The sequence below is a fragment of the Dermacentor albipictus genome, chromosome 1 (assembly GCF_038994185.2).
Source record: "Dermacentor albipictus isolate Rhodes 1998 colony chromosome 1, USDA_Dalb.pri_finalv2, whole genome shotgun sequence".
NCBI lineage: Eukaryota > Metazoa > Arthropoda > Arachnida > Ixodida > Ixodidae > Dermacentor > Dermacentor albipictus.
Window position 1 is genome coordinate 348,709,772 of NC_091821.1, and position 19,436 is coordinate 348,729,207.

General features: G+C 50.2%; 1 protein-coding gene across 1 annotated transcript in view; it reads right to left on the reverse strand.

Annotated features, from left to right (window-relative positions):
- Window positions 1-16,009: 16,009 nt before the first annotated feature.
- Window positions 16,010-19,436, reverse strand: part of ssp3 (short spindle 3) — a 249,820-nt gene continuing 246,393 nt past the window's right edge. The window contains exon 28 of the mRNA XM_065424845.1: window positions 16,010-17,871. Within this exon, the coding sequence (XP_065280917.1) occupies window positions 17,771-17,871 (101 nt within the window). The 3' untranslated portion in view covers window positions 16,010-17,770. The remainder of the gene's footprint in view (window positions 17,872-19,436) is intronic.

The window sequence follows — 19,436 nt, forward strand, 5'->3', positions numbered from 1 at the left end:
CAATCGCTGAAACGTGCGGGAGCACCGGCGATTACGTTGAAACGTACGATGAGTGATGTATAGATAGCCGCTTGACCCGCAGGTCAGATATCGACGACCGACGATTGTGCTGGCCGCTATCAATGTGTTTATATATATATGTAGAAACGAGAAGAAAGGGGGTTAACCGAGGGGCCCGATTTTTATTAGTCATATCATAAGAAGCCAACCAACACTGACACCAATATATATATATATATATATATATATATATATATATATATATATATATATATATATATATATTGTACTGTAAAATAGGGAGCAGTGGGGCTGTGGCTAGGAGAGAGACAACGACGACGAGAAAGAACAACCTTGTTTCGGTGCTCGGTCGGCTACACTACCTCTCGCTGCTCCAACGTTCTAGTCGCGAACGCTTACTGCTCAAAGTGCTTCGCGACATTTGGTGGAAGGTGCTGGACTTCTTGCCAACCTGGAACTCCGAAGCCGGACGATCCCTGTCACATCTCCCATGCCTGAGGAGACTAGCACTACCGCGCCACCCATGGCACCGCCTCCAGTCATCTGTCCTGGTGCGCCACGCCAACGGGATCCACCCATATTCAATGGAACTGACGATCATGACGTAGAGGACTGGCTGTCATCATACAACCGAGTGAGTGCCCACAACAAATGGTCTGATGCTGACAAGCTTGGCTACGTCCCTTTCTACCTTTCCGGGGTCGCCCATCTTTGGTTCCGCAACCATGAGGCTGACTTTTCCACCTGGTCAGCATTCCGAACGGCACTTCAAGAAGTATTCGGTCGCCCTGCTGTGCGCAAACTTCGGGCTGAACAGCAGCTTCGCTGTCGTGCCCAACAAAAAGGCGAAACCTTTACGAGCTACATTGAAGATGTAGTTGACATCTGCCGGCGTATAGACCCTGATATGACCGAAGATGGCAAGGTCAAGAACATCTTGAAAGGCATAGAAGACGACGCCTTCCAAATGCTCTTGGCAAGGAATCCTCAGACGGTCAACGACATCATAACGCTTTGCCAGAGCTATGAAGAGCTGCGCAAACAGCGGCTTTCTACGCGCCGAGCTCTTGCTCCGGACGTCGCGCTTTCAGCTCTGAGTGATGGCGTCACTTCTACTCCTTGCACTTCAGACCTTTTCGACAGCATCAAGCAATTTGTCCGAGAAGAGGTGGCGCGCCAACTCTCTCTTCTGCCAGTCGCTTCAGCCTCAGAGCCGCGCTTGTCTCCAGATCTCCGTCACCTGATACAGGAGCAAGTCGCTAACGCAGTACCACTTGCTCATCAGCCGCCTCGTACGCCTGTGCCACTTACGTACGCTACCGTTGTCGCCAATCCAAGGCCTCCTTCTGCAGGTAATCAATCCAGACTTACCAGCGCCTTTCCCTCACCTCCGCAAGCAGCTGCAACATATTCTCCTGCCCCCCCCAAGCAGCTACTGGCCGCCACAGAAGCCCGTGCGCCCACCTCGCCAATATTTCCAACAGTCTACGCCCGCTGTTCTCAATCCATGGCGCACCCATGACAATCGGCCTATCTGTTATTCGTGTGGCCTACCTGGGCATGTAGCACGGCTTTGCCGCCGGCGTGGATGGTATCCTTCGGATTCTCCGAGGGCACAAAGTAACGGTTTCGACTCTCCGTCCCGTTCTGCTACTGCCGCTCAGCCCTTCGAAGCCTCGTCTCCTCTTTCCCGACCCTTCAATACCCGTCGGTCTCCGTCTCCCCGTCGGCGTTCTCTGTCGCCGCTTATCCGTCGTCCTGAAGCTATCCGAGAGGAAAACTAAGGACCGCAGTTCCAGAGGCAAGAACTGCGATCTCAGCGAACTCCTCAAGCCCTCATTTATTTCCTGCGAACGTCCTTGAAGTTTATGCAGAAGACATTGCCGTTCATGCGCTTGTAGACACGGGAGCAGCAATATCAGTGATTTCGGACCAGCTTCGTGTTACCCTTAGAAAAGTCGCGACGACTTATTCAGCCATTTCATTACGTACAGCTAGCGCTGCGCCGATTGAACCCTTAGGGAAGTGTACCGTGCGTGTTGTTATTAGCGACGCTTTATACCATATTGAGTTCGTTGTTCTGCCTCGCTGCTCCCATGCCATGATTTTAGGATGGGACTTTCTGTCCTCTCATCATGCCGTTATAGATTGTGCCCGTGCTGAACTCGCGCTGTCGCCATTCAGCACCAACGTTTTTGAAGATACTGATGACACTTCCAGTCGTGTGTTCGTCACCGCCGACACCGAGATTCCTCCATACTCTGCCGCACTTGTACCCGTTTCCTGCATTGGGTTTTCCGACTCCACAGTTCTTTTCACGCCGTCTCCGCTTGTTGCTCGCCGCCATCCTTTCTTGCTTCCTTTTGCCCTTCTTGCCATTCGACAAGGTTCGAGCGCACTTTATGTATCGAACCTGTTCCCTTGCCCTGCCAGGCTGCTCCACAATGAGTGTCTTGGTTATGCCGACGAAATCGAACCACGCTTCCTTTACGATGTGCCTGACGACCCGGCTTCTCCTCCGGTTGACGCTCTGGCCCTTCAAGTTTCTCCTCCCACGCCGCCGTGTGACCCAACATTTTACCAGAGTATTGATCCCAACCTCACTCCAGCGCAGCACGCCCAGATCGTCCATCTTCTTGACCGCTTTCGCACGTCATTCGACGTACAAAAATCTCGCTTAGGCCGTACTTCCACTGTTGTCCATCACACCGACACCGGCAACCATGCGCCTTTACGCCACAGACCGTATCGTGTATCCGCCACGGAGCGTAGCGTGATCGCTGAGCAAGTTGCAGACATGCTCCAACGCGGTGTCATACAACCTTCGCACAGTCCCTGGGCTTCTCCTGTAGTGCTGGTAAAAAAGAAAGATGGCACAATTCGCTTTTGCGTGGACTACCGGCGACTTAATAAGATCACTCGCAAGGACGTTTATCCGCTACCCCGCATTGACGACGCGCTAGACTGTCTCCAAGGCGCTGAATTCTACTCATCCTTAGACTTACGATCCGGGTACTGGCAAGTGCCAGTGGCTGAGTCAGACCGTCCGAAAACGGCCTTCATCACACCTGACGGTTTATTTGAATTCACCGTGATGCCATTTGGCCTGTGTAATGCGCCTGCCACATTTGAAAGAATGATGGACAACATCTTGCACGGCCTCAAATGGCAGATATGCCTGTGTTATCTGGACGACATCGTTATCTTGTCACCGGACTTTCCTTCCCACTTACTTCGACTTGAACGCGTCCTAAAGTGCATCGCCGATGCTGGCCTCCAGCTTAACTTGAAGAAGTGCCACTTCGCTGCCCGGCAGCTGGTCATCCTCGGCCATGTCGTGTCGAAAGAAGGTGTACTTCCTGATCCGGCGAAACTACAAGCTGTTGCCCAGTTTCCCCGACCAACGACTTTGAAAGAACTGCGCAGCTTCATTGGATTAGCGTCCTACTTTCGCCGTTTCATCCGCAATTTTGCCACTATAATTGCACCTTTAACGCGGCTTCTTCATGGTGGCCACAACCTTTCAACCTGGTCACGGGATTGCGATGCCGCCTTCACAAAGCTGCGTCGTCTCTTGACGTCACCACCAATCCTGCGCCACTTCGACCCCAGCGCTCCAACTGAAATACACACGGATGCCAGTGGCGTTGGCCTTGGGGCCGTTCTCGCTCAGAGAAAGGCCGGCTTCGATGAGTACGTCGTTGCCTTCGCCAGTCGTGCACTCACTAAACCTGAATCGAACTATTCTGTCACAGAAAAGGAATGCCTCGCTATAATTTGGGCCATAACCAAATTCCGTCCGTATCTTTATGGCCGCCCGTTTGACGTCATAACTGATCACCATTCGCTGTGCTGGCTGTCATCCTTAAAAGAACCGTCCGGTCGTCTTGCTCGATGGGCCCTTCGACTGCAGGAGTATGACATTCGCGTACTGTATCGTTCTGGCCGAAAACATTCCGATGCGGATGGCTTGTCTCGTTCGCCACTAACAGACGAGGCTCGCTTCCCGAAAGCCTCATTGTCCGAGTCTTCCCTTGCTGCCACGGACATTCTTCTGGAGCAGAAGAAAGACCCATGGATTGTGTCCATGCTGCGCTTTTTGTCCAGCCCATCAACACCCACTAACAATCGCGCATTACGTCGCCAAGCACATCACTTCTCCATTCGCGACGGGCTCCTGTACCGTCGCAACTACCTCCCGGACGGCCGCAAATGGTTGCTTGTCATCCCGCGACACCTGCGTTCGGATATTTGCGCAGCGTTCCACGACGATCCCCAGTGCGCACATGCAGGGGTACTGAAGACATACGCGCGTCTACGCCTTCGTTACTACTGGCGGGGGATGTATCGATTCATCCATCATTATGTCCGCTCCTGTTTGGTTTGCCAACGCCGTAAAGATCCTCCTCGTCGTTCAACCGCCCCATTGCAGCCTTTGCCTTGCCCAGCACGTGCTTTTGATCGAGTAGGCATCGACATTTTCGGACCTCTGCCAACCACATCAGATGGCAATCGCTGGGTAATCGTGGCCATCGACCATCTTACGCGCTATGCGGAAACTTCCCCTTTGTCCAGCGCTTCTGCACGTGACGTCGCCTGGTTTCTCCTGCGCCACATCATCCTTCGCCACGGAGCTCCCAGGGAATTACTCAGTGACAGAGGCCGCGTCTTCCTCTCCGACGTCATCGAGGCTCTCCTCAAAGAATGCCGCATCATTCATCGCACCACTACTGCGTATCATCCGCAGACTAATGGCATGACCGAGCGCTTTAATCGCACTCTTGGTGACATGCTGGCCATGTACGTTGCATCCAACCAAACCAAATGGGACCATGTTCTACCTTTTCTGACCTACGCTTACAACACCGCCACGCAGACTACCACAGGATTTTCGCCCTTCTTTCTCCTGTACGGACGCGAACCTTTTTCCACAATGGATACTATCCTTCCGTACCGCCCTGACTCCACGGAAACAACTACCCTATCCGAAGCTGCTGCACACGCAGAAGAGTGTCGCAAGCTTTCCCGTATATTTACATCAGCAGACCAGCAACGCCAGAAGCACCATCGAGATAGTTCCAATGCTCCTGTATCCTATGCTCCTGGCTCGCTAGTGTGGCTTTGGGTTCCAGCCTCTACCACCGGACTGTCACCGAAACTCGCGTCGAAGTACCAAGGCCCATACCGCGTGATCAAACAAACGTCTCCAGTCAACTATATTGTGGAACCCCTCGAGCTACCTTTGGATCATCGCCGCCGTGGACGCGAAATTGTGCATGCCCAGCGCCTCAAGCCCTACTATGATCCGCCTGTGCTGTCCTACCCGTAGGTCGCCGGGACGGCTTCCTTTTCCGCGGGGGAGATAACTGTACTGTAAAATAGGGAGCAGTGGGGCTGTGGCTAGGAGAGAGACAACGACGACGAGAAAGAACAACCTTGTTTCGGTGCTCGGTCGGCTACACTACCTCTCGCTGCTCCAACGTTCTAGTCGCGAACGCTTACTGCTCAAAGTGCTTCGCGACAATATATATATATATATATATATATATATATATATATATATATATATATATATATATATATATATATATATATATATATATATATATATGTATATATATATATATATATATATATATATATATATATATATATATATGGAGATAGCAGGTATACGGAGGCTCTGCATGCGCACCGTCTTCTTTTTATGCTAATAATACATTTTTTTAAAAAGTCACCTGCGGCAATTATCCCAAATCTACTCACCGAGCTGGAGTACTCGAAGAAGTATACTTCACTTATACTTTTTGGATGAGTCAACACGCCTAAATGACTAATTCAAAATGCCGCTAATTGACCTTTCAACTAATTAATTTAGAGCACATATACGCGAATTAAAGCCAGTGATTTCACAAGGCACATCTAGTTGGAACGAATTTCGAAATTTCGAAACTGGCGCCAGTTTTGAAATCGGCAGAGTCATACATGTAGAAATGCGCTGTTGTTCCACTGACTTTTGGAACAAGACGCTTTTTTGTGCATTGAAGCTCGAAAGTTACTGGAACACCAATGCATTTCGTCGCGAACTTTGGGAACGCATATCTTCGCTCGAAGCGCATATGACTTTGAAAGCTACCGGCTACATTTCGTATATTACAACAGGCGGCTTAGTGAAATTAGTTCAAGTTAATCAGCAAAATGTTGGCAATTATTCAAATATTCACTTCTATTTATTATGTAAATAATGTCTGCTTCTGAGAGTAATCTAGCTCAAGAAATGGAATAGTGCGGCATATCACGGGTGATTTTTTTTTAAATTCTGTTTACGATACATTCAAAGACCCCGTATATTTACATTCCATATCAGGGCTAAAATGGTTGCAGTATAGGCGCTTGAGCTCCCATACAATCAGCGTGAATACGTCGCCAAAACACATTCGCATTTCAAATTTATGTCAGGATGGTAGCTCTACGACTACCGTCCTTGCCTTGATATTGCTACACGCGTGTGGACGTTTTGCTGCAGCTTAAGGAGGACGTGATGGATGGCCCCACTGCGGCCCAGGTCAGAGCTATTCTTACTCTGGAGCTCACGGAGGTCTTCGGCAACGTTTCCCACGAGCTCATTCTCGACAATCTGGCTTCCTCCCAGTGCTGCCCATGCACCTACAACTACGTCAGAGAGTTCTTTCATACCGCGTGGCCACTATTGGCATTGGAGAGGTCCGGCAGGACGTCATCGGACTCACAGGTGGAGGAACACCACAGGGCTCGATCCCATCGCCCACCCTCTTCAACGTGGCTATAGCTAAAATTTACCCTCCCCCTTTGCTAGACGAGGTACAACCCATCCAGCACGCTCTCTACGCATTTGACGTTACTACCTGGCCAACCGAGGGCCCAAATGGTGTCATCCTGGACGCTATCCAGGAAGCTACGTGTGTCGTACGTAACGTGTCCGGCCGCGTGCAGTTGGCCTTACCTTGCAGCCTAAAAGTCATAATTACTGATCATTCTCAAGCGGCGCCGCAGATCCTACGAATCCCCTAATCTCTTTTCTACATGGCACCGTTTTTCTTAAGGTCCCGTAGGCTTGAGGATCTGAGAACCTCAGGCCTCCACATTGTCTGATGGCAAATCCTTGCACATACACACCTTCTGGATCAGCAGGAAACACAGATTACGCATATGATACACTGCATCATTAACCGTAGGAGACACCTGCGCGAGAACGATGTCCTCCGCTAGTGCAGGCACTCATAGTCAGTCGGCTCACCTATCCTCTCCCCTATCATAATCCCAACCTTATTCAGTGGATGGACGTCCTTCTACAGACGGCGGTGAAGGCGGTTCGCGGGTTGACTCCACATGTTTGCGCACAACGCCTTCTTCGGCTATGTCCTCAAAACCATGGGCGATTTTGTCGAGGCTCAGCGCAACCGTTTGCTCCAACGTCTTAGGCGCACCCGTCGGGGCTAAAGTCCTTAGAGGTTGTCTGTATTTTTTTTTAAGTAGCGACAAGCTTTGAAGCGTCACCAACGAATCTCATTGGGCGGCGTTTACTTCCGGTCAGTCATGTTCTTCCTAACGCTGTTTCCCCCGCAGTCACTTGAACGTTGCTGTGACCGAACATAAGGGCAGGCTGAAGACGCATTACAGTCAGCACACTAGTGTTCTGTGCGCGTTTATCTCTTCGTCTTTTCCTTGAGCGAAAGATATTTTGCGGTCGGCGCGACCAGTCTCGAAAACGTCGTGTTGCAGCGCCTAGAACATGGCGAGAAGCATCACAGCGTTTTATGCTTTCGGCCATTCGCACTTCCTAGTAAGCGCTTCAGTTTTGACATATATGAGTTTTTGAATTGTGTATATCTGTCGCGACCGCATTTTAGCACGTTGTATTGACGCGAACCGTTGTTTCCACATTCATTACGCGGCTTCCTAAGTCCCTATAACGCGCGTGCTCTATTCAGGCCGCGGTAGTAGCGTATCGGTATCGCCGCTTCAGGTCAAAGAGAACATGGCGGTCGACGTCGGCTGCATGTGAGAGGAGGATCGGGAGAGGACGTAGATGTCGTGACTTAAAGGAAAGCAGAAAATCTAGGGGCGTTTGTGTATGGCGTAAATGTGTATGGAGGGGCTTTAGTTTAGACGGGGCTGCGCCATTTCTCGTTTTGGCTACCCTGTACCTGACACAGCCCCACAGGTGTCCCAACATCAGCTTGCTCCTACTCTTCGCGCTAACATTCAAGTAGGTCTGATTCCTCGTAACATGCGTAAGAACAGACGACCCACGGACAGGACCACCGTCCCTTCTCATCCTTCGCTTGATAGGGCAGATGCCGTCGCCTGGCAGCAACTGCAGAATTTCTTTCCTGGTCTCCCCATGCTACATATAGGGATGCATTTCATCTCACCCAACACCATTCCCACTGTCCATACTGTGGGGCCAAGCCTACGGCGAGCCACTCCACATGGGAAAGCTCCAATGGTTCGCGTGTTTCTCCTATCGCCAACCCTGCCAATTCCTCTAGGGAGTTTCCGCTGCTCAACTCAAGCTGGGAGCAACAGCAACGGCTGGTCTAGAGGACTCGCGAAGTCGCGCAAGGCAATGGAGACCTGGAATGATGGCTCCACTCATCAAGGAAGAACTTCATACTAGTTGTGTAATTAAAAGTTTCTTCTCTCTCTCCTACTCTAAGGGATATTATCACCAATGAATACAACTTTCCACTACAAAGGCGCTTCTTATGCAACTGAGTAGTCATGATCGTCGCTGAACAGCAAATGAGGCGCCAAGACGATACATACGGAGCGCTATACTTGAGAACTGCGTCAAGATACTCGCGATACCACGGCACCTTCAAACTTCCGGTTAACGATTAAAAAGGAGGGAGCAGCTAATCACGATATTATAGTTCTTACTCGTGACAGAAGAAGCTAGAGCGACAGAGAAAGAAAGCCGAACCGTTCTGAAATCAGCATTTCAGGAACAGGAGCCCACGGCGTTCGTGAATCAAGGACGACTACGGAAGAGAGCTGTTGTTTCAGAGGCGGAGGTAGGGGCGGCTTTGGACGCACAAAAGCGACGCTGCGGGCAAGGTTTACTCAGCGCCGACGACGTGGGATTAGCCGCTATAGGGTAAGGAGACGGTATCAGTCGCCCGGGGGCGCGCTTTGCCTGACGCCGCGGTCTGCACCCCCATCGGAACCGCACGCGCCGCGTACGGCAGAACCCTCGGTGCGCGTGCGCCCTTTCCTGTTTGCTCCGGCTTTTCAGAGTACTATGTGCGTATCTGTAAGCGCGCCTATCTATTCTTGTGCTTGATACGTGCATACATGCATGTGCGTATGTGTGCGCGAGAGGCGATTCTCGGCGCGTTCTCGGGCGCCCCACTTGCGTAACGAGTGCCGCAGAATGTCAATCACAGCCTGCTTACTCTGCGGATCGTACCGCGCAAACTGAGCCTGCCGGATAGGGGAAGAGGCTGCAGGCTGGAGGGAACGTGTTTGGAGTGTACGCCAAACTCGTGCCCGTCCTCTCGAAGAGAGGAGTGCCGCCGCCTTGTTGTTTTAAGATGGGCGTTAGTGGGAAAGAGGGGCAGGCAGTCGCCGCGGCGCAGTCGCCGCGGCACACAATCCGCGGTTATGCTTTCCCAGTCGCGTGACGTGTGTATACGAAGGCGTCAATCAGAACCCGCCGGCTGGCGAGTATATTGCGCCGGCTAGACTATTCTCGCTTTGGCCCTACTGACACCGCCATCTTGAGCTGTTCCAGCGAGCGCAATCTCGTTACGTACAGCTTGGCCATTTTAATGAGACGTTAAAGAGAATTATGCAAAACTAAATAGGCACTTTTACAGAGAAGCTGTATATGGCTAGCCGATTCATCCGTCCGTGTGTCGCCTGTGCGCAGAAAACTTCTCCGGCGCAACCCCATGCGCATTCGCAAAAAAAGAGAGAGAGAGAGAAACAGAGGCTGCGCCAGTAGTGACATCGCTGCTCTCCGTCGCAGCTGAGGGCGCGTGTAGCAGTCCCTCTCCGGCTCCGAAATGGGTAAGCCACGCGTCATACGTAGTCCTTAAGAGCAGGCAGCTTTCGATCAGCAACGACGCGAGCAGAACCTGGGACGAACTCGTCTACACCATGCCGATGCTGCAGTCCGGGCACAAGAACAGGCTCGTGCAGTCAAGCGCAAGCAGCATCTGCGTACCGAAGATCGGGCAGCCTACCAGGACGTCGTTTAATGAACTGTCGGGATTAACGCAGTGATAAAAAAACGGGGCCACATGCTTGAGCTTCGCTGGTTAAAGGGCCCCTCACCATGTCGGGCCATTTTGAGCCGACAAGCGCAGAGCCTACATTGCGCGAAAACGATCGTGTCTGCAAAGTATTACATCGCATCGCACCGCGGAAAGATCAGAAATTTTAAACCAATCGCTGTTTTTCCCTCTCCTTGCGGCGCCCGCGCTCCAAGCCGTATGGTGACGTAGTCGTGCCCCTGCGCCTACGTAGTCGTGCCTGCAGTGTGACGTCGCTAGTGTTGACACGCGACTTCGACAATTATTCAAGACATCTGTTATCTATGCGATCTGTTGCTTGACGAATTGAAGTTTAGAGAAACAATAAAACGCACAAACGGAATGCCTGCGTTTTCTTTTTTTTTTATTACTTCGCACCGAAGCAAGAGATGTACTTCCGATTCGTCTGCTTGTTCCCACGGTCGTGCGGTCAGGTGCGCAGGTACGGAAATTATGCCATTTTATACCGTATTCCAGGGCGTGATCATGCTCTGCGATCCGCTTGTTCTGCATCAGTGTTCGTGTAGCACTGAATTATACCGCTAGTCATGTTTCCATGTGCACAGCGCGCAAAATCGTGCGCTGCGCGAACGGGACAACTAGCGTTCCTGTATATGCTCCCGCAGGGAGCAGAGTTGCGCATAACTTTTTCCGGCGTCGCTCGCACCGCTATTCGCCGAGAGCTACAAAATGACGTCAAATGTTCAACTGCGCAGTGCGAAGCCAACTTTATGGGGGAGATGCCGACTCGTCTTTTCCGTCAGTGCCATCAATATTGCAATAAGCGAACGTGCGTTGCATTCATCGGCTCCGGGCTGGAGGTTCGCTATTCGACGATATCAAGTGAAAGACCTTGGTGAAGTGTTACGAAACACGTCATATTGACACTTGTATTCCACTATGACGGGATGCAACGCACCAAACTGCACAAACCGCACGGCAGCTGGCAAAGCTTTTTACGCGGTGGCGCGCGAACAGGCAGACGTGCGCCGGCGACGAGTATGGCTACTGCGTATCAGCCGAGACTGGCCGGCACCGAAAAGGACTATAGTCGGATACAACTTTAGAAAAAAGGGGCGTTTACTCCTCCGAGGCGAATGCACACGAGCATCCACCAATTGGCGCGCACTCTGGACCGACGTCATGCGCCGGACAGCCGGTGACTTCGCCGCTTCGGTCATCTGGGCGGGGCCTCCCCTTTTTTCTAAAGTTGTATCCGACTATAGAATATGCGAGATGCGTTCTCCTTATTTACATTGACGAGTTTGCCTTGTTTACACTAAAGCGACATTTATCTCTAGTGACACCCCTGTTAACGCCGAGATGCGTACGGGTGGCATGAAAGATAGTTTACTTGTACGCTTTTTGGCGTATTGGCGGCGAGGAGTTACGGAGTGGCCATCTATCGGAAGCGCCTCGCTGGCGTAGTATGAGGGATCACGTGGCACGCTCCTCATAGGTTTTGCTGTCAGCGGTCATTGAAAACACAACGCGCGAGCTCTCCCGGACATTTTTGTAAGTACTTTCGAAACGAGAGAAGTTTCTTAGTGCCTAAATAATAATCTCGGGCAAACTGAAAGCAAACAATCGTTTACAGACGCTATCCCTTTACCGAATACGTACAGTGAACGCCACTGCGCGCGGTTGCCGCGATGGAGTCTCCCGATCCGGCTTCTTGCGTGAAAGGTAGGTAAACGCTGAGAGAAAACAATGTTAAATATGTTCTTATAGTGCTTGTATAACTAAATGAAGCGTAATAGAACGAAGCCTCAATGCAGCGATCGCGCAGATTCGCAGCGACCGACTGCGCGTCTGCATGCTTGTCCGCGCACTGTTTTGATTTCTCCGCACGCGCGTTTTCTCACCGTGCCATGAGCTTTAGGCCGCAGAATATGAGCATTTGACAGTATACAAGCAACCATTGTTGCGCGGGCGCTATCAGAGCTGTTCAAAAATAATTTCATTGTAGAGACTTCGTCGCCTACGGGGACTGTAATGTGCCGTCGCGACGATTCAATCTTTCTTTCTTCTAAATTCTTTGACCTTTCAATATTATTCCTCGAGTTGCGTCGCACTGTATGTTTATCGGTGTTCTCAGCGTGCATTTTCCCGCTGCTCCTTTTTTGTAATCCAGTGCATTAATTCATAACACAAACATGACCATATGCCATGCTTTTTTTAAATGTGCTTCTAACCGCTACCTTTCCACTCCACTGAACTTGTCAGTATCTATAGCATCGACAAGTTCATAGACCAAACCGTCATGACATTAGTCGGGCAGCGGACTAGGGCGAGCGTCTCAGTGCGCGTTTTCAGAACATCGCAGACCGGGCGCCGTAGCAGAAATCTTCCTCGCGTGTGTGCTTGCTGCATACCCGAGTTGCAGCCGATGACTGCTTGCCGGTTTTATGTTTCGCGAGCCACGCTTCACGCAGCGTCTTGTCCTGCGGCTACGCGTGAATAAAAGGCTGACACCGGCCTCCGTTACGTGCGTCCGGCCCTGCGGCACCGAGCAGTAACCGACCATGTTGAGCCCCTTCAAAGGCAGCCACTACCCATTGTAGTGTTTTGAAGCGTTGTGAAGGAGACACTTGAAGCGGGGAAATTTCGCCACTAAATGAGAACCGCAGCGTACGAGGGAATTTAAACTCGTTTTCAGCTCGCTTCGGCGCGCCCGAAGCAGCCGACGCGGCCGCTATGTCCACGTGATCCCTCCTAGCACGTCACGCCGACGGTGGCGCCAGCTTTTCCAGTGGTGGAGCTGGAGGCCAATATGTGAAGCGCGACGCAGACGCGGGACTAATGAACATGTCTGCGTCGCGATGCACGTATACGCCAAGAATGTTAACTTACCAACTAGCCCAATTCGCGGTCTTGCTTGTACGAGTGTTCCGACTATGCGTCTTTAGAAGAGTGTTTTCAAAACAGAGTATGTACTAGAGTATATACAATTTGCCCTCTGCACCCTGGTTTTTCCCTACTGTTTATAATATTTTGTCGGCGTTCCGATTTTTTACGTAACGTTGATTGATGTGCTAGTGTTCATTGTTTTGTAGTAAGCGAAACCCTCAAGTGTTCCCACTTATGAGACAGCTGCCCGATGGCTTCAGCATTTACAGACCGCAATATCTTGCTTGTTCGATCGGCCTTAGTCGACGCGATCAATGTAAAATTCTGCCTGTGTGTTTAATAAGCTCTGTGTTATAGCAAATTGACCCGAGTAGTGTGAAAAGATCAAGAAAAATGTGTCATACTGCAGTCTGCAATATGTGAATAATCACTTTGCAAGTTTGCCGACTTTGCAAGTTTGCCATCTTGAGGTGATAGTGCAATAAAAATAACCTGTTTTTACTCTTAATAGCTTTTTGCATTTCCAGTTGCTTCGAGTTCTGCGCCACAAGGCTCCAATAACCCGCATTCTTGCCTTTCTGCCAGCATGCAGCCATTGGTCATCCATTTCCTTGTACGAAATAAATTTTACTTTGTCACTCGTCCATCTTTAATCTTCTTCCCCTTGAAAATGAATGAATTGTAAAAATAAGCTGTGTACGAAGTGTGTGCATGTGAACATTTGAAATTATTTTAAATCTACCTGTAGCTGGCTATGAACGACGGTTACTGATAAATTAACGGTTCCTGACATTACTTCAGGCACGATAGTTCTCTTGGCAACGATCATTATTTGGCTGGTTTCGGCAACCAATTTGCGCTCACATAATTGTCTACCTTACGTGTGTGAAGCTTACTTAAACACCCTTTAAAACATTTCTTGCCTTCCGGCCTCGGTGAGAAATCTTCATATGCATGCTGGAAAATATTGCACCGTTTTTTATTGCAAGGTAAAGCGTGTTTGCATGCGAACTTTTGAGCTGTTTGAGCCACGGGCATAGTCAGGATTTTATTTCGGGGGATCGAGGGGGGTCCAACCCCTTACATGTACATTCGTGCGTGTGTTTTCGGAGAGTTCGAACCCTGCCCCAGTCCGGCTGCGCCAATGGTTCGAGCGTACATTACATTAGGAGTTACATTACATTACATTACATTACATTACGAGTTACATTAAAAAGTGCCAACTGCTCAGCGCTTGCGAAGAATTGCCAAATGTAGCTCGCGACCAGCAGGCAAAAAAAAAAGCAAATGTAACACCGCGCGGCATTTGCCTCCTACACGCGTGAAGAGTGGCTTCACTGCATAGCTGGAACGTACTGGCGGACCTATGCGCAACTGTGCTTAAAACAGCTCGCGCGCGACGGCGTCGGCGGAAGTGCGTATCGCCGGAAAAAGAAAGCGAGGAACAAATAAAAAAAAAATGAAGGCGAGGCCTGTGACGTATGCGTCGCGCGATTCTCGAGGTCCCGTATGGGAGAACGCAGGGAAGGAATTTCGCTTGCGTAGGCCAGAGGGGGCGAGTGGAGAGAGCGTCTTGCTTGGCAGTGGAGCACGCCTACTGAAATCATGGGTTCGCGGAACCGAAATGTTTCCATCTCGGCTATTAATGAGCCGATATTATTTTTTTTTTTTTGCGGCAGAACGCTCTCTAGAGGACACGTAACAACTTCCAGCGTATAACCAAAATTTGCTATGGGGCCTGGTGAGGGGCCCTTTAACCATATGTGCGGAGTGCTTGGGCGGTGATCTTTTCTTTCAAAGGCGCATCTTTCGAGGAAAAAAAATAAATAAAAGAGGCAGTATTAGCGCGGAAAACGATAGTCTAAACATTCATGCCTAAATTTTCAGTCTTATCACATCTACCCATCACGTCTGTGTGGCGTCTCTGCGGCCTCATATTAGTTTCCCGTTTCTGGGTAATTCTCGCACCGCAGAAGTTATCAAAATTTGGGGAGTGCTTACTTTTGAATGCAATTCCGTGAGTCTCTATTAATATGCGAAAAATAGTAAAAGTAGTTGTACGTTTAAAAAAAATTGGGTCGGCCATCGTAAGTTGCGCAAGAAAAAGTAAATGTGGTACTGAACTGTTTCGCGTTACGAAAATCGCACTAATTATGCTCCTGCATTTAACTTTTCGCAACAACTATATGTACAGAGATGAGACTGGGGAGACTAATGAAACTTGGCGGGTATAACCGAGAACAGAGTGCTCTCAAAGAGAGTGAAACCAGGTGCAATTGCGTTACTGTATTACGATGCACCTTGAATCACACTATTGATTCACAGCCTGTTGCAAGTGCGCTTTGAGCGTTCGGATTGTTCGCAATGTCAAAAGAATTCGCAGGCAGATGAGGTGAGCTGGCGCAAGAGAGGGATAATTGGAGATGGCTGGGAGAGGTCCTGCAGTAGATAGGCTGACGATGTACGTCATAAAAGGTGAGACGCCACGCGTATGGACACTTCAAATATCAGCAGCCTGGCGCATTAACGTGGCGCAACGAACACGCAGCTAAAGCTAATACTGTGAGAAGGCTTCGGTAACAGCAGAATATTGACATTAATGCACATTCGCTCATGCATGCATGCACATACAAACAAACACACGCACACACACAGACACAAGCTTGTTAAAACATACCAGTAGTGCGACCGTCGAAAAGATTCAGAGGTTTGTTGAACATGTACAAACGACATGAACCATTGAACATGAACCCATTTGTTGAACATGTACAAACGTGTGCAATACACAAAACATTGCGCAGAATATCCCAACATAAAAAAAAAGAAACAGACGACGTGGCTAGAGGAATATTCATTTTATTGAATAAAGTTCACATACCTTATAGTAATAGCAACCGCATGCGCATTAATCGGCGAATGAGACGAGGAAAAGGAGGACCCGCTGCGTGTGAGCTGCCAAAAAATCAACTCCTTTCGAATAGTATGCGGTCTCACTATGCCTTCACAAATTTTGCGGGCACTGCTACTCGGCGTTCGGCTATTCCGCATTGCCACCGATACCGCAAGGAAGCCGATGCAGAAAGTGTGCACTTCGGTCGGCTGACACGGCAGCATTCATTTCCCTTTGTGCGTTGTGTGCCTCCATGTTTTATAAACACGAGAAGCAAAACAATGTCACCTGTTGCGCAACACATCACTGCACACTAATTTACTCGTAACCACAACGGAACATAAAAATCCTTACCTGTTACAAAAGTGCAGAGTGGTGCACAACCGCGAGCCACGTCAAAAAAAACACCAAATTTATTTTTAAACAAGGACTACTATGCACCAAGCAGCTTTTAAGTCTTGTGAAACGATAAATCCTCACGGGTTTACCTTCAGCATAAATACAAAGCTACTATGGCCTCTTGGACGAAATTAGGGTGCCCTCTTTTACAATGCTCATAAGGGTGCACAGACAATAAGACACCAGATGTTAGATATCACTTCCTTTGAAAAACTACGAGACCCATGTGAAATCTTCAAAGCAAGAGAACTGTTCGCATGTGCAGGTTATTCTAGAAAGTATGCAGTAAAATCACCCAAGCGCAAGTGTTCCCACTACAAGCTCCGAACTCCTGAATATGCCCTTCTATCTTGCATCTTTCCAACCTTACTCCTAAAACATGCGCCTTTGGAAGCATCGCACCTTTTGAACGGAGTTCATGTTCTCACACGGGTATTTTTTTTTTTCTTCACCGGTCATCTCTTAAGAGTACGCAAGATCAAAAAGCATAAATAACAAAATAAATAAATTATCTCTACATGCGCAAAAACAATGCGACTGTGCTGGTAGTATTGTCCTTGATCACGTTTCCCACACACACGAAAGTAAACCGATAAATAATTCAAACAACAACAACAACAACCTTCCCAACGCTGCAAGCTAAGTAACAAAAGTTAATTTTGAAGCCGCAAAACAGCAATTCTGACAACAATAACGTAAAGCAATAAGATGTGTTGAAGAACGGGCCAGATGCATCTTCTTTCTTTCTTTTCTTTTTTCCATGTGTGTGTGCGTGTTCGTTGTCTAGATGCGCTCTATGGAAAGCAAATTTAAAGCTAGCATGTAGCGCTGGAGCAACTGCTTGAACAAGGTCAATATTCCTGGACTGGACTACAGGGCGCTCTTTTATGAGGTAACGAAAAAATACTAAAACGTGGCAACTGGAATTCAAGCAGGCAACCAGTGTCCACGCGCAGCTGACGGAACAAACAACTAGAGAAATGAAATGATTCGAGGATTACAATTACCGGGCTTATCATCGAGGCAAAGAGTGGCGTAGGGCTACCAATGTACTTATTTTCAATATTCAGTGGTAGCCGAGCTTTCTACTCTCGCATACGCTTATCTCACTGACCTCACTCACGCACTGCTAAAGAAACAGGTAAATTAGCTGAGCCGACAAGTCGGCATTCCATCCGGCTTCTAACAGTGCAAACAGTGGGTCTTCAATTATATTTGTGCCAGAGCAAGGCGCAGACGCATTAGTTTGCATGCCATAATGCTTAGGTGAATTTTGCATCCGCCGACAGGAACTTGTCATTCCCCGCGTGGATTAAGAATTCGACGAGTCCGGTTCCGAGAAAAACGACTTTGCTGCCGTCCACTTGTTCTTCGGGAAGCGGGTCTCCAGGGACCACCATTCATCACAGTCTTCTGAAAATAGAAACAGTAAACCTGAGTCCATGCGCCAGTGCAACGCTCCTGAGTCCGCAATGGCGAACCAAATACGTGCTTGAAATGAACCACTGTGACAAAAAAAAAGAGGGGGAGAGAGAAGAGAGAGGGGGAGAGAGAAAACGCACCTCAATAGAGCTCGAAAGTAGCTTTAAATGAACGTCGTACTATAGACGGCAACGCTCGCGCCTACGAGCGCTGACAAGAAAGCCGAACTATGTGCCAGTTAAGTCACAAAACAACTTCCTTCAACACCACAGCACAGCGTCGTCGCTGTAATTGCGCATCACATTCAGCCGAAAGCTCTCGGCTGCATCGTTACTAAGCTCTGCATGCACTGAGACGATTGCTGCATGCAAGAGGTAAACTAGTGCGCAGAAAGTAGGGCGCATTTCAGCTGCACGCCTCCAGCGCCTTCCCCAGGAGCATGCGCGGCAGAGAAGCGGCTGTTCCAGGCCGCCATCTGCTCCTTTTACACGAATAAAAAAAATAAAGAAAAAAATTAGGGAAAGGCTGTAGTCGTGGCCGGGTGATCTCTCCGACTACACCGTGGCCGCACGACGCAGGGAAAGCAGTCCCGACCACGTGGAGGCAGATAACTCAGAGCGGCGCGGCACGCGACGCCCATACAGAGAGACGCAAGAGTGTACGTAGCGGCGTCCGGCCGCAGGATCGGAGTAAAAGGGAAAGACAGGCTGGCGCACACGATGCAGCGTGTGAGGGAGGCAAGCAGACAGAGTGGGGGGAGGCCCTCAGAAAAAAAAAAATAGAGCTTGCGACGACAACACGGAGGGCGCAGCTGGGGGTGTTGTCCGCCGCCAAACCAGAGTCCTGAGCGGCTTGAAGAGCGCGCGCCAGGGCCCGCTAGAGCGACGCGCGACGCCTAATGGCAGCGGCCGGATGAAAGGCGGCGTTAAAAAACCGGAGGTGGTGGTGGTAGTAGTAGTATAGTAGCAGCAGCGGCTAGCAGTGCCGCCGCTGCGTCCTCCCCGCGCGTCGCGCGCTAAGCCGGAGGGAAGCGGCAGAGCAGAGTGCGTGCGTGTTTCTCGGTCCGCGTGCAAGAGCGGGCGCGCCCTAATTAGATTCATAACTCCACTGGGACGCGTGCGGAGGCGGAAAGCCAAAGTGCATTAGGCGGCGGTGGAGGCTGAAGGCCGCGCTCTGGCTCTGCCGACCCCCTCCATTCCCGCGGCTGCCTCTGGCCCTAGTCGCGGGCGCCTAGCGCGAGCTACACAACGAACACGCCACGCGGAAGAGGAGGGTCCGGAGAGTGCGCACGGGAGGGCAGGAGGAAAAAAAAAAATGGGGAGAGCGGCCGGCCGCCTTCAATCCGTCACAGAAAACGCGGTGACCCCTGCGTGCGTATACAGAAGACGACGCAACATGCGCGCGCGCCGCCGGGAGTAGCCCGCCCTGCCTTCCCACGGCATACGCGCGCGCCCGTTAAATGCACTCCCGTTCCGCGACCACGGGGGGGGATGCGGAACGCCGCGGGAGAGAGCGAACGTGCGAGGCGGCGAGAGAAGAGAGTATACGCGTGCGCA